Raw genomic sequence first — 16,719 nt, forward strand, 5'->3', positions numbered from 1 at the left:
AAAGCTCGCTTCTGATATTCAAACAACATTTTTCTATTACATAAAATTGAATATTATTCTATTATACAGTATAATATCATGTTTTTTAACCGCCCAGTCCCATTAATTTTTATACGATTTTTTATATTATCTAGCACATATCTTAAGATTTATATGTAAAAGAAATTAGGTATACAACTTATTTTCTTCAAAAAAACGTTTTCTATAAAAATTTAAATATTAATATTTGTATACAGCAAGAAAACTAAGCTTTCGCTGAAGAAACCTTTCGAGAAAAAATAGAAGAATGCAGAGATAATAAGTAATGATAGGATTGCATCCAAAGGTCCAGAAGAATATGAAATCTCTAACTAGTCAAGTGCATAAGTAGCTGACAACATAGTGCTGTTTTTCAGCTTCATTGTAAAGCTGAGAATACACATAATAGAGATTGATCAAAGAACACCTTTGCTCGTGTTCAAACAGATATAGCAGCATCTTCACTGCTTTGAGTAGAGGCATGGTCTGTTTTCGTACACCTTGCCATCTCCGCTTACAGAGTCTGATACATCAGGTTCGTTTTGATACAAGAATCAAAGATAAAAAGGCCATTTCCTTCAGAATCACAGAACTCCTTAAAATTTCTCCGGTCTGAATACCATTCTAAGTACAAAGTTGTGAATTCTTGGACGCTGATTATGCAGATATCCATTTTCAGCAAAACGCGTCTCAGAATCATAGTGTCAGTGACAACAAATGGCCTGCAATTAATGAGAAGTCAAACACTCAGTATATAGCAATAGCACTACTCATTCTATGGTGCTCCTACTCAGCAAACAATCCTATATCAGTAGTAAAGTTTGTTTGAAAATTAATCAGAGTAGATATGCTCAGCACTGAAGAAGAATTTTCATCAGATAGAGAAGGCTTGGGCCAGCTATAATAATAATGTATTATCATTTAGTACTAATTCAAGTGAAAGTGTAGGAATAGAAGCAATTAACCAACTCCCTAAACATAGTAATTTATCATTAAGTACTCAACCAACATCTCTCTCAGCCTGGTGTCTCTAGTCTTGTCATTCTCTCCCATTTTCTAGTGCACCATTAAACACCAACTAGATAGCATTTAACTTATTGTATATAAGAACTTACCAGAGTCCAGATTATAAGCGCCTATATAGTATCTTCCAAGTTATTTTGCAGTTAAAATCACTATGGAGCTCTCCGATGGTTCGTTCACATTAGACCATAATCATACTCAACTTGTTGACTTCTTTCCCAAGGAAACTCGAAATTTTCTTGAATCCTTGCCATCCACAATTCTGAGCTCTCTTCAATCCGAAGCCCCAAAACCCGTGATGCCAGATCAAGATTCTTACTCGTCGTGTCATGGGGATAAAGAGGACTTGAATGTCACCTTACATATCGGGCTTGCAATGAGCACCTCTGAAAGTAGCTCTAGATACTCTAGTCATCATCAACCAATAACCAAATACTGGATACCAAGTCCTGCCCAAATTCTTGTCGGTTTCACAAATTTCTCATGCCACATCTGTAACAAAACATTCAATCGCCACAACAATCTTCAGGTTAGTTCAGATTAGAGATCTTCATGCAAATTATAATATGTTCGAATTTGCAGTTCTTCCTCATTAATAGTTTTTGCTTGCATGTTATATATACCATTGGTGGAAGATGCACATGTGGGGGCATGGCTCACAATATCGCAAAGGACCTGAATCGCTGAAGGGAGTGCAGCCACGAGCAATGTCAGGAATCCCCTGCTACTGCTGTGAAGAAGGGTGCAAGAATAATCTGAATCACCCGAGGGCCAGGCCATTGAAGGATTTCCGAACACTGCAGACACATTACAAGAGGAAGCATGGAACGAAGCAATTCTGTTGTCGAAAGTGTGGCAAATGTCTGGCCGTAAAAGGGGACTGGCGAACCCATGAAAAGAATTGTGGGAAACGTTGGCTCTGTACATGCGGTTCAGATTTCAAGCATAAAAGGTCACTGAAAGATCATATCAAGGCCTTTGGAATTTCTGGTCATGCCCCTATTTCTCCTTCTCTTGATGGGGTGGAGATGAATGAGGGGTATCATCATTCCGTTTTCATTTAAGATTAACAGTTTTATATTGCTAATGTTCTGCCTACCAGAACATTGCAGCTTACAGGCTACAGCTTATGCTGAAAGAATATATATATATATTTGCATAACTCTCAGACGTTTAAATAAACTCATCATGAAGAAGAAAATTTCTCTCCTATGTCAAACTGCTATCGCCGTATATAAACCCCCATAAGCTTCCTGAAGTTAGACATGAAATCCCAGCTATGAAAATCTGGCCACTTTGACAGTGAACCCATTTATTTTGCCTTTAACGCAGTAGTGCAAGATTATCCATGCGCCATAACATTTTGTGATATTATAAAAACCTATGAACAGGGCGGCATCATAAACATATTCTCCACACACAAACACAGATATTAGAATATAAATTGGCAGCTCTTAAATAATTTAAGCATTCATGAGCCACGGCGTATTGACAATTAAACAGGGAAACTTGACCATGACAAATTAAAACTTTTAGCATTTGTAATGCAAATAAAAAGTGCATCACTAAAGAAACTGATGTCATTTTCAGCGATATTGGAACAGCTTCATATTAAAATTAAACCCATAAAATGTAAGTTTGAACCACATGCAATTATGTGGAGATCACGAAGAGTTAATTATAGTCCATTCGCATATGGTGGAGATTCATCAAAATAGAAACAAAGTCAATGTCAACAGGTGCTAAATCAATATTTGAAATAAGTCCCTTTGATCCAAAATTGCATTCATAGTATTTCCAAGTTACCTTTGTCTGCATCCAATACTTAAGGAACTGCACCCTCATTACCAGCTACAAAGTATTTTGAACATTTCATGTTGGTAGTCTGCAATATCGTAGTAAACATGAAGCTGTTGTGAATGCTATTGTTAGACACCAAAGTTTGCAAAATCAAACAGCCCGGTATAGTCCTCTTCTCTAAGCTATAGCTACAAGAACTTGGCATACTCGACATACTAGATAGACTAGACTGTCTAAAACAAAAACTTCTTCATCCCATTAATTATCTTCCTGGTATTTCTGCTGATTCAGTGATGTGACTGGTGCCCAATTAATAATTGATGGCTAGAGCTTTAACAGCCCCTTCTGTTTGAAAGTGTATTCATCAAATTTCATCTTCCCTTTGTATGCCTCCATTACCTCGGGTAGTTCATCCTTATATACACTTACAAAGTCTCTGACAAATTTTCTCTCAGCTATCGCCAAAATTGTTGATATATTGTAACTCTTACTGGTGCTGCTTATTGAGACTAAAACTTGCAGAACTGAACACCTTGGAATAGTCCTCTTCTCTAAGCTATAGCATAGAACTTTTGGGTTACATGACAACCTAGATGGTGTCCACTGTAATTTCTTCAGAAAGAACTCCACCTTTTTGTTAATATGATTCTCCTTATAACACATAATCAGTGGTGATTTCTTGAACACTTTAAGGATCTCATCATTAGAGAAACCAAAGCTTCTAAGCAACAAACATCTAGATTCCCATGTGGAGTCATTGTGAAAAGACAATGCATGGAGAGCATGGATGAAATATGAAGATGAATAATCAAAGTTCATGCCCTCGACCATCAAAAAGACTTGACAGAATCTGTCATGTGGATAGCACAAAATTCGGGAATACTGGCTTACAAACTTGAAAATTTGAGAAATGGGAATTCCTTGTCTAAGGAGAAACCGAATATTAGGCAACACTTCGGCGGTGTTGGTAAAAATAAAAGGACCGCATTTAAGGAGAGCAACTGCATTTGGGCCGCAACCAATAATATCCTTAAGCTGATCAAAAGTGGGTATTAAATGTTTGTTGAGACTTCTAACGAGTATTCGCGGGTCTCTGGTGACAATACGGACCACCATTGCATGAGACATTTCCATAGAAAGCAAAAAGTCGAGCTTTGGCTTTAAGAGCTCTTCGGGTTTTAAGGACTGAAGAACACGGGGTACAACAGAAACGATTCTGGTAATATTAGGCTGGGGGAATCCAAAGTTTCGGAATAGCTCGAGAACCGAATCGGGTCTGTGATCAGAAGAATCAAAATGAACACATTTAGAAGCACGAATTAGGTGTTTTCCAGATAAGCCACATTTGTTCTTGAGAAAGGAAATCTTGAATTCTGAAGAATCTATGGTTCTTTTGGGGCTATAACTACGAAAGATGGGTCGAATTAAACAGTGATTCAAATTGGGGAGAGTTCGATGATTGATAATTAGGGTTTGCAAATGAGATTTAAACATACAAACAAGCATCTTCATAGTAAATTTAAACTAGAGAGATGCAATAGAGAGTGGATTAGGACAGAAACAAATGGGAACTTACAGAGGTTGAATTCAGCTCTCCGATAGCATTCAGTTCGTGGGTGCTCTTTGAAACATATTTGGCCATTTTCTGGGCTTATTTTGAAAACAAATTCATATTTATACAATGTTTTTAATATTAAATTAAATTTAACTTTTGTTTTTTGAAAGCATTGGATTTAACTTTTTTATTTATAAAATTAAGTCTGAGATGTTTCCAGAAGATATGTTCATCTCTTCAAACATCAAAGTCTTATTTTCCAAAATAAGTGATTTATTAATGAAAATAGGATAAGTCAATCCAGCCTCTCCAAGGCCATTCCCCATTTCCATCATCTAAAATATTGTAAAATAATAAATTCCTAAAACATATCAAATTGAATTTACTTTTCTTGTATTGTTTCGTTGTATTTTAATAAAATAATATTTAATTAATATTTTCATTTTTTGAATTACCATACAAGAAAAACTATATTCAATCCACAAAAGTAATATATATTTTTGTATTTTATATTTTTATTAATTAATTTGGCTTAAAAATTTCTTGTAATTATTTATAATTTTTTATCAGTGTTATTATGTTTCACACCACTCTTATTATTCTTATTTGATCATAATTTTATAAAAATATTTGATCATAATTTTAAATATTTTATTTAAAATTATGATCAAATATGCTCTTAATCGTCATGGATATCCAGAATCATTTGTATCGATAAAAAATTAGTTTCTTTTCATTTCAAAACATCTTTCTCCTCTTTTTTCATTTTCCTCCAATAATAATTTTAATATATTATTATTGTAATAACAAAGCACCATAATGAGGCATATTTTTAGAATTGATATATTAAGATGATGTCGTAAATCACGATGACACAAATTTTTAGTATATTTATAAGACGCTTGCAACATCTCTGGCGGGGTTGGTTATAGTCGTCGACTAAATTGGACCCGAAAGACGTTATGTAAATTTGCTGAATTTGTAAGACATTGTACTTCAATGATATTGACGATATTGATTGGTTATAATTTAAAAATAAATATGTTATTAATATTTTAGATTGTTAAAATAGAATATCTCAGTTCAATATGATAATAAATGCTATGTAATTTTCTTACAGATTTCTTATAGGCAGAGGTTTGACAAATATAGTCATCCATAAGAGGTTACCTAAAATTACAGGCAATAGATAGGGATGGTTGAAGTGTGATTTTTTTTCAAGAAGTTAGCTATATTTTTTAATTTTAATAGATCAATTCACCTTTTAGCTAAGATTTTTTTATGATTGGAGATGCTCTTACTCAAACATGTTGTACTTGTTATTAAAGTATCATCGACATTGTTAGAACACTCATTTACTTCAAATATGTTAAATTTTAATTTAGAATATTAATTTAGGTCAGCCAGAAACAAAGAGAGTATTTCAGAATAGGAGACCATCAAATTTTGCAAGTTACCTGCTTTTCCTGTCAGCTTCTTTAATTCGGTACTACAATATACTGGTACGCGATGACAGGGTCAGCTACATGTGTTTGGATGGACAATAGTCAATAGGTTCATCAAGTCAAGTCAACCAAACTACTACTGTTATTAAGCACGGGGTCATGATAATAATTGGAGTGAATGAACCTTACAGGTAGGTTCTTTGGCCGGCATTTAACAAGTTGCCTTGTACAAAATTTAGTTAAAAATTGAACATCTTTTTATTTAATAATTGACAAATTGAACACTTGTGAATAGTGATGATCAAAACTAAATCAGAACTGAGAAACTAAACTCAACCCGACCGTGCTAATTCGGTTTTATGCGGTCCTAATTTTCTAAAATTTCGGTCTGTTCAATCCGGTCCGGACCGCATAGATCGAAATTAAATTCGTAAAATAAATATTTTGGTACGGTTCGAATAGTTTAAATAATATTTAATATTAATTTATATTTATAATATATCTTATATATATATATCTTAATTCTTATAAGTCATAATTATAATATTTCGAGAGGAGGAAGCATATATTTTCCAAAAAAGTTAGAATAAATAATACCTCAATAGTTAAGTAATCCTTTTCAAATTACGTGAACAACTCTCAATAACGTTAAATACTTCAAGAACAAATTTTCTGCAACAAGTTGGGTTTAGCCTTTAAAGTTTAAACTATTGAAAATGGACTAATTATCGAATTAATTATTTACGACTAGTAGTACTCAAAACAACGTTTCACTGACTTTCGGGGGTACATACATTCTGATCATTTGATCAGATACGAGATCAACTATATTCGGCATTTCATAAAATCAATTTAAGCATGGTTTACAAACATCTCCCAGCAGGAAGCTCTGTTTTCATTAAATCTCTGATACTGCTGAGTACGATCCACTTTGCTGCAACTTTAAATTTTAGCTATAATAGCTTCACTCCTGATGATCCTGAAATAGAACATGATGGAGATGCCTTCACATCCAGCGGAGACATCCACATCACTAAAAGCTTAAATGGACAATCAGCTCTTTCAAGCGTTGGACGAGTTACTTATAAAGAGCCATTGCATCTATGGGACAAGGCCTCAGGAAACCTTACTGACTTCACTACCCGTTTTACTTTCGTGATTGATTCCATAAATGAAACATGGTATGGTGATGGGATAGCGTTCTTTCTAGTTCCAAATGGTAATGAGCTCCCACTAAATGCAACAGGTGGTGGAGTATTTGGACTCACAAATGATAGTCAGCCTACCAACATCACCGCCAATAAATTTGTCGCGGTCGAATTTGATGTTTTTGGGAACGCCTGGGACCCTATCGAAAGTGTAGATGTCAATGAGGGAACTGAGCACGTAGGTGTTGATATCAACTCTGTGAGATCTGAGAAAACTGTGCCTTGGGTTAATGCGAGCTCTAGTATTACAAATGGGTGGACAAATGAAGCTCAGATAAGTTATGCTTCTAGTTCAAAAATTCTTAGTGTTTCATTCCGTACAGGTATAAATGGCAAAGATTTGCATCAAAGCTTCAACTTTGTGGTTGACCTAAGAGACCATTTGCCAGATTGGGTCAGTGTTGGCTTTTCAGCTTCAACAGGATCCACATTTTCTTACAATAGAATCAGGTCATGGGAATTCAATTCTAGTCTGGAGTCTGGTGAAGATAAAGCAGCTCAAACTCATCCTGCAGCAGACGTTCCAAGTCAAACTGATCCGACAGCAGAGGGTCTAATACCCTCTAAATCAAAGAATAATAAGATGGGTCTAGTGGTTGGATTGGCGGTAGGGGGGTTTCTTCTTGTTTGTGCTGCGGGCATATATGTTATCTTGAAGAAGAAGAAGAAGAAGAAGAAGAAAGAGAGAGAAGAAAATCAAAATCCAATTTGTGTTGAGGATGATTTCATGGATGATGAATTTGAGAAAGGAACTGGACCTAAAAAGTTCTCGTATAATGCTCTTGCTGTGGCAACAAGTAACTTTGCACAAAATGAGAAACTTGGAGAAGGAGGTTTTGGGGAAGTTTACAAAGGCTACTTGAGAGAACTGGATTTTAATGTGGCTGTCAAGAGAGTATCAAGAAATTCTAGACAAGGAATAAAGGAGTATGCATCCGAAGTGAGGATCATTAGTCGTCTCAGACATAAAAATTTGGTGCAGCTCATTGGTTGGTGCCATGAACGGAATAGTCTTTTACTTGTGTATGAGTATATGCAAAATGGCAGCCTGGATTCCCATCTTTTCAAGGGGAAGAGCTTGCTGTCTTGGAGTACAAGGTATAAAATTGCTCAAGGCCTGGCGTCAGTATTGCTTTATCTACACGAAGAGTGGAAGGAATGTGTGGTGCATAGAGATATTAAATCTAGCAATGTCATGTTAGATTCAAGTTTTAACACTAAGCTTGGTGATTTCGGATTGGCCAGATTTGTCGATTATAATAGGGGTGCACAAACAACTATGGTGGCCGGGACACGGGGCTACATGGCCCCGGAATATATTTCCACAGGCCAAGCTAGCAGGATGTCAGATGTTTTTAGCTTCGGAGTTGTAGCATTGGAAATAGCATGTGGTCGAAAACCTATTGACGTCAAGCTAGAAGAGAATGAGAGAGAATTAGTAAAGTGGGTTTGGGAGCTTTATGGAAGGGAACAAATTCTTGAAGCAGCTGACCCAAAACTCTCCGGGGATTACGATGAGTATCAAATGCAACAGTTGATGATTGTCGGGCTCTGGTGTGCACATCCAGATTGGACAATCAGGCCTTCCATTAATCAAGTGATCCAAATTCTTAATTTCAATGCTCCATTGCCTGCTCTGCCAACCAAGATGCCTGTGGCAACCTATTCCATGCCGTCAAACTTGTCTTCTTTGTCTTTAGAATACGTCACTGCCCAGAGAAACCAAACTCAATCTTCAGGCTATAGTAACGATACTGATTCTTCACTTTCTGCATCTGCAGCACGTCTAAATAATGCTAGATAAGTGTGTCAGTTTATATGCAAATCAATATATATTATGTGTGATATGATCCAAGTTTGGATATAGTATTTGTAATTTGATCCGTGAGTGATTGTAATTCATTCAGTGATGGCTTGATATTTCCCAGTTTGCAATTTCTCTCTATTCGATATTTAGTATCTACAATATTGCATCTGATTAGTTGAAACTGTCATTCGTTAGTTTAGGATACAACCAAGACAATTTCATTAGTTAGAACCGGGGAATAGTCCTCTTCTTTAAGCTTTCACTAAGAACTGCTAGCTTACTCTACAACCTAGACAATTTTGTCCACTGTAATTTTTTCAGAAAGAACTCCATCTTCCTATTAATTGTCCTCTCGTGATCAGCAGTATGTATCAATATGGATTCAAGCATAAGTATTCATCAAATCTAACAGCCCTTTGCACGCCTCCATCGCCTCAGGAACTTCATCCGTATATTAGGTCAAAAAATCTTTACAATTTTTTTCCTCTGCAATCACCAATATTCTATATAACATATAAACAAAACATGCAGAACCGAACACCATGGGATAGTCCTCTATTCAAGCTATAGTCAAGAACATCTGAGCAATTAGACAACCTAAAGAGCTACAAGAACTTGGCATACTCGACATACAAGATAGATTAGACTGTCTTAAACAAAAACTACATCATCCCATTAATTATCTTCCTGGCATTTCTGCTGAGTCAGTGATATGACTGATGCCCAATTAATAATTGATGGCTAGAAATTTAACAGCACCCTTCTGTTTGAAAGTGTATTCATCAAATTTCAGCTTCCCTTGGTATGCCTCCATTACCTCGGGTAGTTCATCCTTATATACACTTACAAAGTCTCTGACAAATTTTCTCTCATCTATCGACAAAATTGTTGATAGATTGTAACTCTTACTAGTGCTGCTTATTGAGACTAAAACTTGCAGAACTGAACACCTTGGGATAGTCCTCTTCTCTAAGCTATAGCATAGAACTTTTGGGTTACATGACAACCTAGATGGTGTCCACTGTAATTTCTTCAGAAAGAACTCCACCTTTTTATTAATATGATTCTCCTTATAACACATAATCAGTGGTGCTTTCTTGAACACTTCAAGGACCTCATCATTAGAGAAACCAAAGCTTCTAAGCAACAAACATCTAGATTCCCATGTGGAGTCATTGTGAAAAGACAATGCATGGAGAGCATGGATGAAATGTGAAGATGAATAATCAAAGTTCATGCCCTCGACCATCAAAAAGACTTGACAGAATCTGTCATGTGGATAGCACAAAATTCGGGAATAATGGCTTACAAACTTGAAAATTTGAGAAATGGGAATTCCTTGTCTAAGGAGAAACCGAATATTAGGCAACATTGCGGCGGTGTTGGTAAAAATAAAAGGACCGCATTTAAGGAGAGCAACTGCATTTGGGCCGCAACCAATAATATCCTTAAGCTGATCAAAAGTGGGTATTAAATGTTTGTTGAGACTTCTAGCGAGTATTCGCGGGTCTCTGGTGACAGTACGGACCACCATTGCATGAGACATATCCATAGAAAGCAAAAAATCGAGCTTTGGCTTTAAGAGCTTTTCGGGTTTTAAGGACTGAAGAATACAGGGTACAACAGAAACGATTCTGGTAATATTAGGCTGGGGGAATCCAAAGTTTCGGAATAGCTCGAGAACCGAATCGGGTCTGTGATCAGAAGAATCAAAATGAACACATTTAGAAGCACGAATTAGGTGTTTTCCAGATAAGCCACATTTGTTCTTGAGAAAGGAAATCTTGAATTCTGAAGAATCTATGGTTCTTTTGGGGCTATAGCTACGAAAGATGGGTCGAATTAAACAGTGATTCAAATTGGGGAGAGTTTGATGTTTGATAATTAGGGTTTGCAAATGAGATTTGAACATACAAACAAGCATCTTCATAGTAAATATAAACTAAAGAGATGCAATAGAGAGTGGATTAGGACACAAACAAATGGGAACTTACAGAGGTTGGATTCAGCTCTCCGATAGCATTAGTTCGTGAATCGTGATTGTATTTGTGGGTGCTGTTTGAACGGGGCATATTTTTTTTTTTTATTTTGGCTAATTGATTGATTGCCCGCCATTTGTTGGACTTATTTGGGAAACGAATTCATATTTATATAATTTTATAGTATATATTTTTGTCATTTAAAATATTATAAAATAATAGATAGATTCCTGAAATATAGATAATCGATTTTTAATCCAACAATGTTTCTCGTATTGATTCTTTATATTTTAATACTAATAGTATTTAGTTAGTGTTAAATTTATATGAATATATTAATATTTCTGTTGGAATGACTATATTGAAATGATGATATTCATCATCCCTAAAAATAACATTCATTTTTACATTTCGATTAATTATTTCAGTTTTGAATTTTTCCAGTAATTTATAAATTTGTTTTTTTTATTAATGTCATTGTGTTTCGCTCCACTCTTATTATCCCTTATTTGATCGTATTTTTATATTAAATTTTAAAATAAGATAAATATAACTAGGAGCGTAAATGAATCAAACTGTTCGTGAGCTATTCGAGCACGACTCGTGTAATTAGAATTCGATTCGGTAATAATCGAGTTGAACTCGAGTTATATGAATGTTTTGCTGAGCCGAACTCGAGCTACGAATTACTCGGCTTGTAAGGTTCGCGAGTCTTACCGAGACTCTATTATTTTTTTTATTATAAATTATTTTTATAAAAAAAATATAATATTTAATTTATATTTTATATATTCAACCGAATCGAACTCGAGTCGAGCTGATCATATTTCGAGTTTCCGGCAATATTTGGTGACTTGATTCGAACTTTCGAGCCAAACTCGATCTATCAAACTATTTACGAGCCGAGTTTCGAGCTTGAAATTAAAGACTCGATCGAATTCGAGTTCGAACTCCGAATTTTTTAACACCTCGAGACATGCCAAATAGTATTTGACTCGGCTCGGCTCGATACACCTGAATACAACTAACTCGGTTTGTATTACTATTGAATTCGAAAATGGCAAATGCCGGAGATGTGAATCGGTCATTTGAAGAATGATGGGATGAATTGGCAAAAAAAGTAATTTTGATTCCCAACATGCAAGGATTTCAATTTCTATCGCCTAAAAAGGATTTTTGGAGCAAAATTCCTAAAAATTGCCACAATGACATAGATGAGACACAGGTGAGGAGGGATGTGTCTTGGAGAAGCTCCAAGAATCTGGTCTCAATTGATTCTTACACTATATTCCATCCGTCCCGCAGATTTTTTAAGTTCACTATTTAAACGCATTTTGATACTCATATAAAGTATAATTTATAATGTTTTTTAGTTTATCTTTTTTGACTAAAAATTCAAACGTCAAATTTTTATTCATAAGAAAAAATTAAAAAAGATATTATGAAACTATATTTTATTGAGTTATCAATATACATGCTAAAAAGTAATGTAAAAATCTGTTGGGACTGAGAAAGCATGTTTCATGAAAGATTAACCGGGGGAATTCTCCTACAAACCATACTATCAGTAGTATCGTCTGGCTGTCCATGGCGGAGACATAAAATCAGCTCATGTGGGAATGTGAATTAGCTAGATGAGCTAACTGGAGTATATCAGAAGATTCAAATTCTGGAAAGAAAAGAAGGGAAGTCCGATGGCGCAATCAAGTAGGGGAATGATTTGTGTTACAAAGGTAGAAGAAACCAGGTCTCTGGTGTACATGTTCACCAACCCAGCTCATGTTGGAAACATTTTAGACAAGACAAAGTCGAAAATCTAATTAATTATCAATATCAATTTCACACTAAACTTATATTTTGATTTTTCAACTATTCCAAACAGTAACGGAAAAGAGAATATCCTATCTTATCACACTTTCAATAAAAAAAACAGTATCTTTTCATAGGAAGCCGTTAAGACTTAAGATTGTGAAGGAAGGGCTCACCCACTCCCTCCCTGTCACTTTTTTATATTTTTTTTCTTACTCGACACGCATTTTAAGACGCATATAGTTTCATAATTTTAAATTTTTTTATAAGAATTTAAATACTAAATATTTATTCAGAGAAAAAAATTTCAAAATAACTTATCAAATTATATTTTATGAGAGCATTAAAATACGTCCGAGTCTTGTCTCCAATATAAACAATTGATGGGAAGAGGGAGCAGGGTTCTGGAAAAACAGTAATTAACGTGGACGTAACGGTGATCAATGGGCTTGTAGTCAGATACTCTTCTTATCCGAGCAGGTTTTTTATGTTTATTTTTGACACATATTTAGAGAATATTATAAAATACAATTACGTAATATATTTTTTTAAATATTTTTTTAAATAATAGTTTGATGTTTAAATTTTATTTAATAAAATAATATTAAAAAATATTATATAACTATACTTTATAGAAGATTTAACGATGGTTCATTCATCTGACGGTAAACTAGAAAACTCCCAATAAAGTTAAAAACACTTCGAGCACAAATAATTGTCTGCAACAGGTTGGCTTTACCCTCTAAGCTAATGACGTCTAGCCGTCTATGGTGATTAATATACTAATGACGTCTATGATGATTAATAAAACTCACCCACCCTTGAAATTATCGAATAACTAATAAACGACCAGTAGTCCTGAAGACAACGTTCCACAGACGTTTTGTGGTAACATACATTCCGATCATTACATCAGATCCAAGATCAGCTACATTACGCATTTTATAAAATCAATTCGAGCATGGTTCGCAGACATCTCCTAGCAGGATGCTCTGTTGTCATTACATCTCTGATACTGCTGAGTATGATCCACTTTGCTGCAACTTTAAATTTTAGCTATATTAGCTTCACTCCTGATGATCCTGAGATAGAACATGATGGAGATGCCTTCACATCCAGCAGAGACATCCACATTACTAAAAGCTTGAATCGACAATCAGCTCTTTCAAGCATTGGACGAGTTACTTATAAACAGCCATTGCATCTATGGGACAAGGCCTCAGGAAACCTTACCGACTTCGCTACCCGTTTCACTTTTGTGATTGATTCGGAGAAGAGGGCCAAGTATGGTGATGGGATCGCATTCTTTCTGGTCCCGAATGGGACTAAGAACCCGTTAGAGGGTGCAGGAGGTGTAGGATTAGGACTTACGAATGATAGCCAGCCTGTGAACGCCTCTGCTAATAATAAATTTGTTGCTGTTGAATTTGATATTTATAGCAACTATTGTGACCCGGAGAATATGAGTGAGCACGCAGGTGTTGATATCAACTCTATGATATCTGTGGCGGTTGTGCCTTGGGTTAATGGGAGCGATAGTATTAAGAATGGGTGGACTAATGAAGCTCGGATAAGTTATGCTTCTAGTTCCAAGAATCTTAGTGTTTCATTCCGTACAGGCTTAGATGGCGATGGTAGTGTTTCACAACAAAGTTTCAACTTTGTGGTTGATCTAAGAGATCATTTGCCAGATTGGGTCAGTGTTGGCTTTTCAGCTGCAACAGGAAAGTCATTGTCTTACAATAGAATCAGGTCATGGGAATTCAATTCCAGTCTGGAGTCTGATGAAGATAAAGCAGGTCCAACTCATCCTGTAACAAACGTTCCGAGTCAAAGTGATCCGGCAGCAGAGGGTCCAGCAGAGGGTGTAATATTGTCTAATAAAAAGAATAAGAAGATGGGTCTGGTGGTTGGATTGGCGGTAGGGGGGTTTGTTCTAGTTTGTGCTGCGGGCATATACCTTATCTTGAAGAAGAAAAAGAGAGAAGAGATTGAAAATACTATTCAGGTTGAGGATGATTTCATGGATGGTGAATTTGAGAAAGGAATTGGACCCAAAAAGTTTTCATATAGTGCTCTTGCTATGGCAACAAGTAACTTTGCACAAAATGAAAAACTTGGAGAAGGAGGTTTTGGGGAAGTCTACAAAGGCTTCTTGAGAGAAATGAATTTAGATGTGGCTGTCAAGAGAGTGTCAAGAAATTCTAGTCAGGGAATAAAGGAGTATGCATCCGAAGTGAGGATCATTAGTCGTCTCAGACATAAAAATTTGGTGCAGCTCATTGGTTGGTGCCATGAACAGAATAATCTTTTACTTGTTTATGAGTATATGCAAAATGGTAGCCTGGATTCCCATCTTTTCAAGGGGAAGAGCTTGCTGTCTTGGAGTACAAGGTATAAAATTGCTCAAGGCCTGGCGTCAGTATTGCTTTATCTACATGAAGAATGGGAGCGATATGTGGTGCATAGAGATATTAAATCAAGCAATGTAATGTTAGATTCGAGTTTTAATACTAAGCTAGGTGATTTCGGATTGGCCAGATTTGTTGATCATGACAAGGGCGCACAAACAACTATTGTGGCTGGGACACGAGGCTATATGGCCCCCGAATGTTTCGTCACAGGACAAGCTAGCAGGGAGTCAGACGTTTTCAGCTTCGGAGTTGTAGCATTGGAAATAGCATGTGGTCGAAAACCTATTGACCTCATGGTGGTAGAAAATGAGAGAGAATTGGTAAAGTGGGTTTGGGACCTCTATGGAATGGAACAAATTCTTGAAGCAGCTGACCCAAGACTCTCAGGGGCTTACGACGAGCATCAAATGCAACGGTTGATGATTGTCGGGCTTTGGTGTGCACATCCAGATAGTACCACTAGGCCTTCCATCAGGCAAGCAATTCATGTTCTTAATTTTGATGCTCCATTGCCTTCACTCCCACGCAGGATGCCTGTGGCAACCTATTCCACGCCTTTAAACTTTTCTTCGGTGTCTTCAGAAAGCAAGGCCACTACCCAGACAAGCCAAACTCATTCTTCAGCCTATAGTAACGGTACTGATTCTTCAGTGTCTGCATCTGCAGCACTTCTAAACAATACTATATAAGTGTGATAATTAACATGTAAAATAAAAAAAAAATATTTCCAATTTATATATGAGTAAATAAGAGTGATTATGTTTACAGCATTCACTTCTGATTTGATTCATTCTGTAATTGCTTGACATATTCGAATTTTCAATCTTCTTCACTAATTGTCTTTCATAGTTATCACATCAGTTAACATTTCTAATTTGGGCACTTGGCTTCAATTAGTAGTGGTCCTGCTCAGTGCTTCTAAATTCAAATGCTGATTAATTCTCTGAAAGTAGTTCAACTAGAGGTTTATAGTAAACTCTGTGGATTACTTTAATCTGTACCATACTAATATTCCTTCCGCCGGCAAGATATTGGGATAAATTTTATTGCACAAGTCACTGTCTACAGTCTTTAAGCATTACCTGTCTGCAATGATCAAGACAAGTCTATATCGTCAACTATCTTTTTTCAATAAATTTCAAAGTATGTCCGATATGAGCTGAATGATTCAACTAAGATTTTGTTTGAAACATAACCCCAAGACCAATTTGAAAGATATGAAACTGACTTGCAACAGCAGAGCCTGAAGCACCAAGGAAGAACTGAAGTATAGCTTGTTACTAACATCCATAAGGCCAACTGCTGATGCTCAAGGGTGAGTGTGAGGGTGGTTTGTGCCAGCAGAAAGCCAGCATTTGGAACACTGACCAGTGATTAAAATATTTCCGACTCCAAATTTTCTGGTAATTATCAAATTGTTTCTTTTGTTCAAGTTCAAAAATCTAATTAAATTTAAATACAAAAAGAGAATATAAATATACAGTAATAATTCTAAAGTTTAGATTTTTAACTTGAGGAAAGTGTCCAAATATTTTAGGAAGCTACTGAGTACATAATATAATATAAATTAATATATAAAAATAAATTCTTCAAATTACGGTCTCCTAACATTTTGATTACAAAAAAACCTCCACATACTTAGAAGCATCATGCCCTTTTAA

General features: G+C 35.7%; 5 protein-coding genes across 7 annotated transcripts; 3 read left to right on the forward strand and 2 right to left on the reverse strand.

Moving 5' to 3' along the window:
* Nucleotides 1-295: 295 nt before the first annotated feature.
* LOC108210791 (transcription termination factor MTEF1, chloroplastic-like) lies at nt 296-4,353 on the reverse strand. Of its 3 annotated transcripts, XM_064085770.1 has the most exons (4): nt 2,848-4,353; nt 1,665-2,422; nt 1,134-1,533; nt 296-740 (listed from the first exon to the last, which is right to left on the reverse strand). In XM_064085770.1, exon 1 carries the CDS (start codon nt 4,351-4,353, stop codon nt 3,166-3,168), a length of 1,188 nt encoding a protein of 395 aa, XP_063941840.1. In that variant the 3' UTR covers nt 296-740; nt 1,134-1,533; nt 1,665-2,422; nt 2,848-3,165. The 3 variants fall into 3 exon arrangements, with proteins under 3 accessions (XP_063941840.1, XP_063941839.1, XP_017237381.1); XM_064085769.1 differs by having other exon boundaries at nt 1,134-2,422; XM_017381892.2 differs by lacking the exons at nt 1,134-1,533; nt 1,665-2,422.
* On the forward strand, nt 1,196-2,105 carry LOC108210698 (protein TRANSPARENT TESTA 1). Its single transcript, XM_017382123.2, has 2 exons — nt 1,196-1,570; nt 1,677-2,105. The coding sequence occupies exons 1-2, from the start codon at nt 1,196-1,198 to the stop codon at nt 2,103-2,105; spliced, it is 804 nt and encodes a 267-aa protein (XP_017237612.1).
* Nucleotides 4,354-6,586: 2,233 nt separating the features above from the next.
* Nucleotides 6,587-9,182, forward strand: LOC108210450 (L-type lectin-domain containing receptor kinase IX.1). Its single transcript, XM_017381774.2, has one exon. It carries the CDS (start codon nt 6,700-6,702, stop codon nt 8,851-8,853), a length of 2,154 nt encoding a protein of 717 aa, XP_017237263.1. The 5' UTR covers nt 6,587-6,699; the 3' UTR covers nt 8,854-9,182.
* A 103-nt stretch (nt 9,183-9,285) lies between these two features.
* On the reverse strand, nt 9,286-10,786 carry LOC108214075 (transcription termination factor MTERF8, chloroplastic). Its single transcript, XM_017385868.2, has one exon. It carries the CDS (start codon nt 10,784-10,786, stop codon nt 9,584-9,586), a length of 1,203 nt encoding a protein of 400 aa, XP_017241357.1. The 3' UTR covers nt 9,286-9,583.
* A 2,680-nt stretch (nt 10,787-13,466) lies between these two features.
* Nucleotides 13,467-15,832, forward strand: LOC108223568 (L-type lectin-domain containing receptor kinase IX.1). The gene has a single exon (XM_017397893.2). It carries the CDS (start codon nt 13,606-13,608, stop codon nt 15,745-15,747), a length of 2,142 nt encoding a protein of 713 aa, XP_017253382.2. The 5' UTR covers nt 13,467-13,605; the 3' UTR covers nt 15,748-15,832.
* The last annotated feature ends 887 nt before the right edge of the window (nt 15,833-16,719 follow it).

Source organism: Daucus carota, chromosome 1, assembly GCF_001625215.2.
Source record: "Daucus carota subsp. sativus chromosome 1, DH1 v3.0, whole genome shotgun sequence".
NCBI lineage: Eukaryota > Viridiplantae > Streptophyta > Magnoliopsida > Apiales > Apiaceae > Daucus > Daucus carota.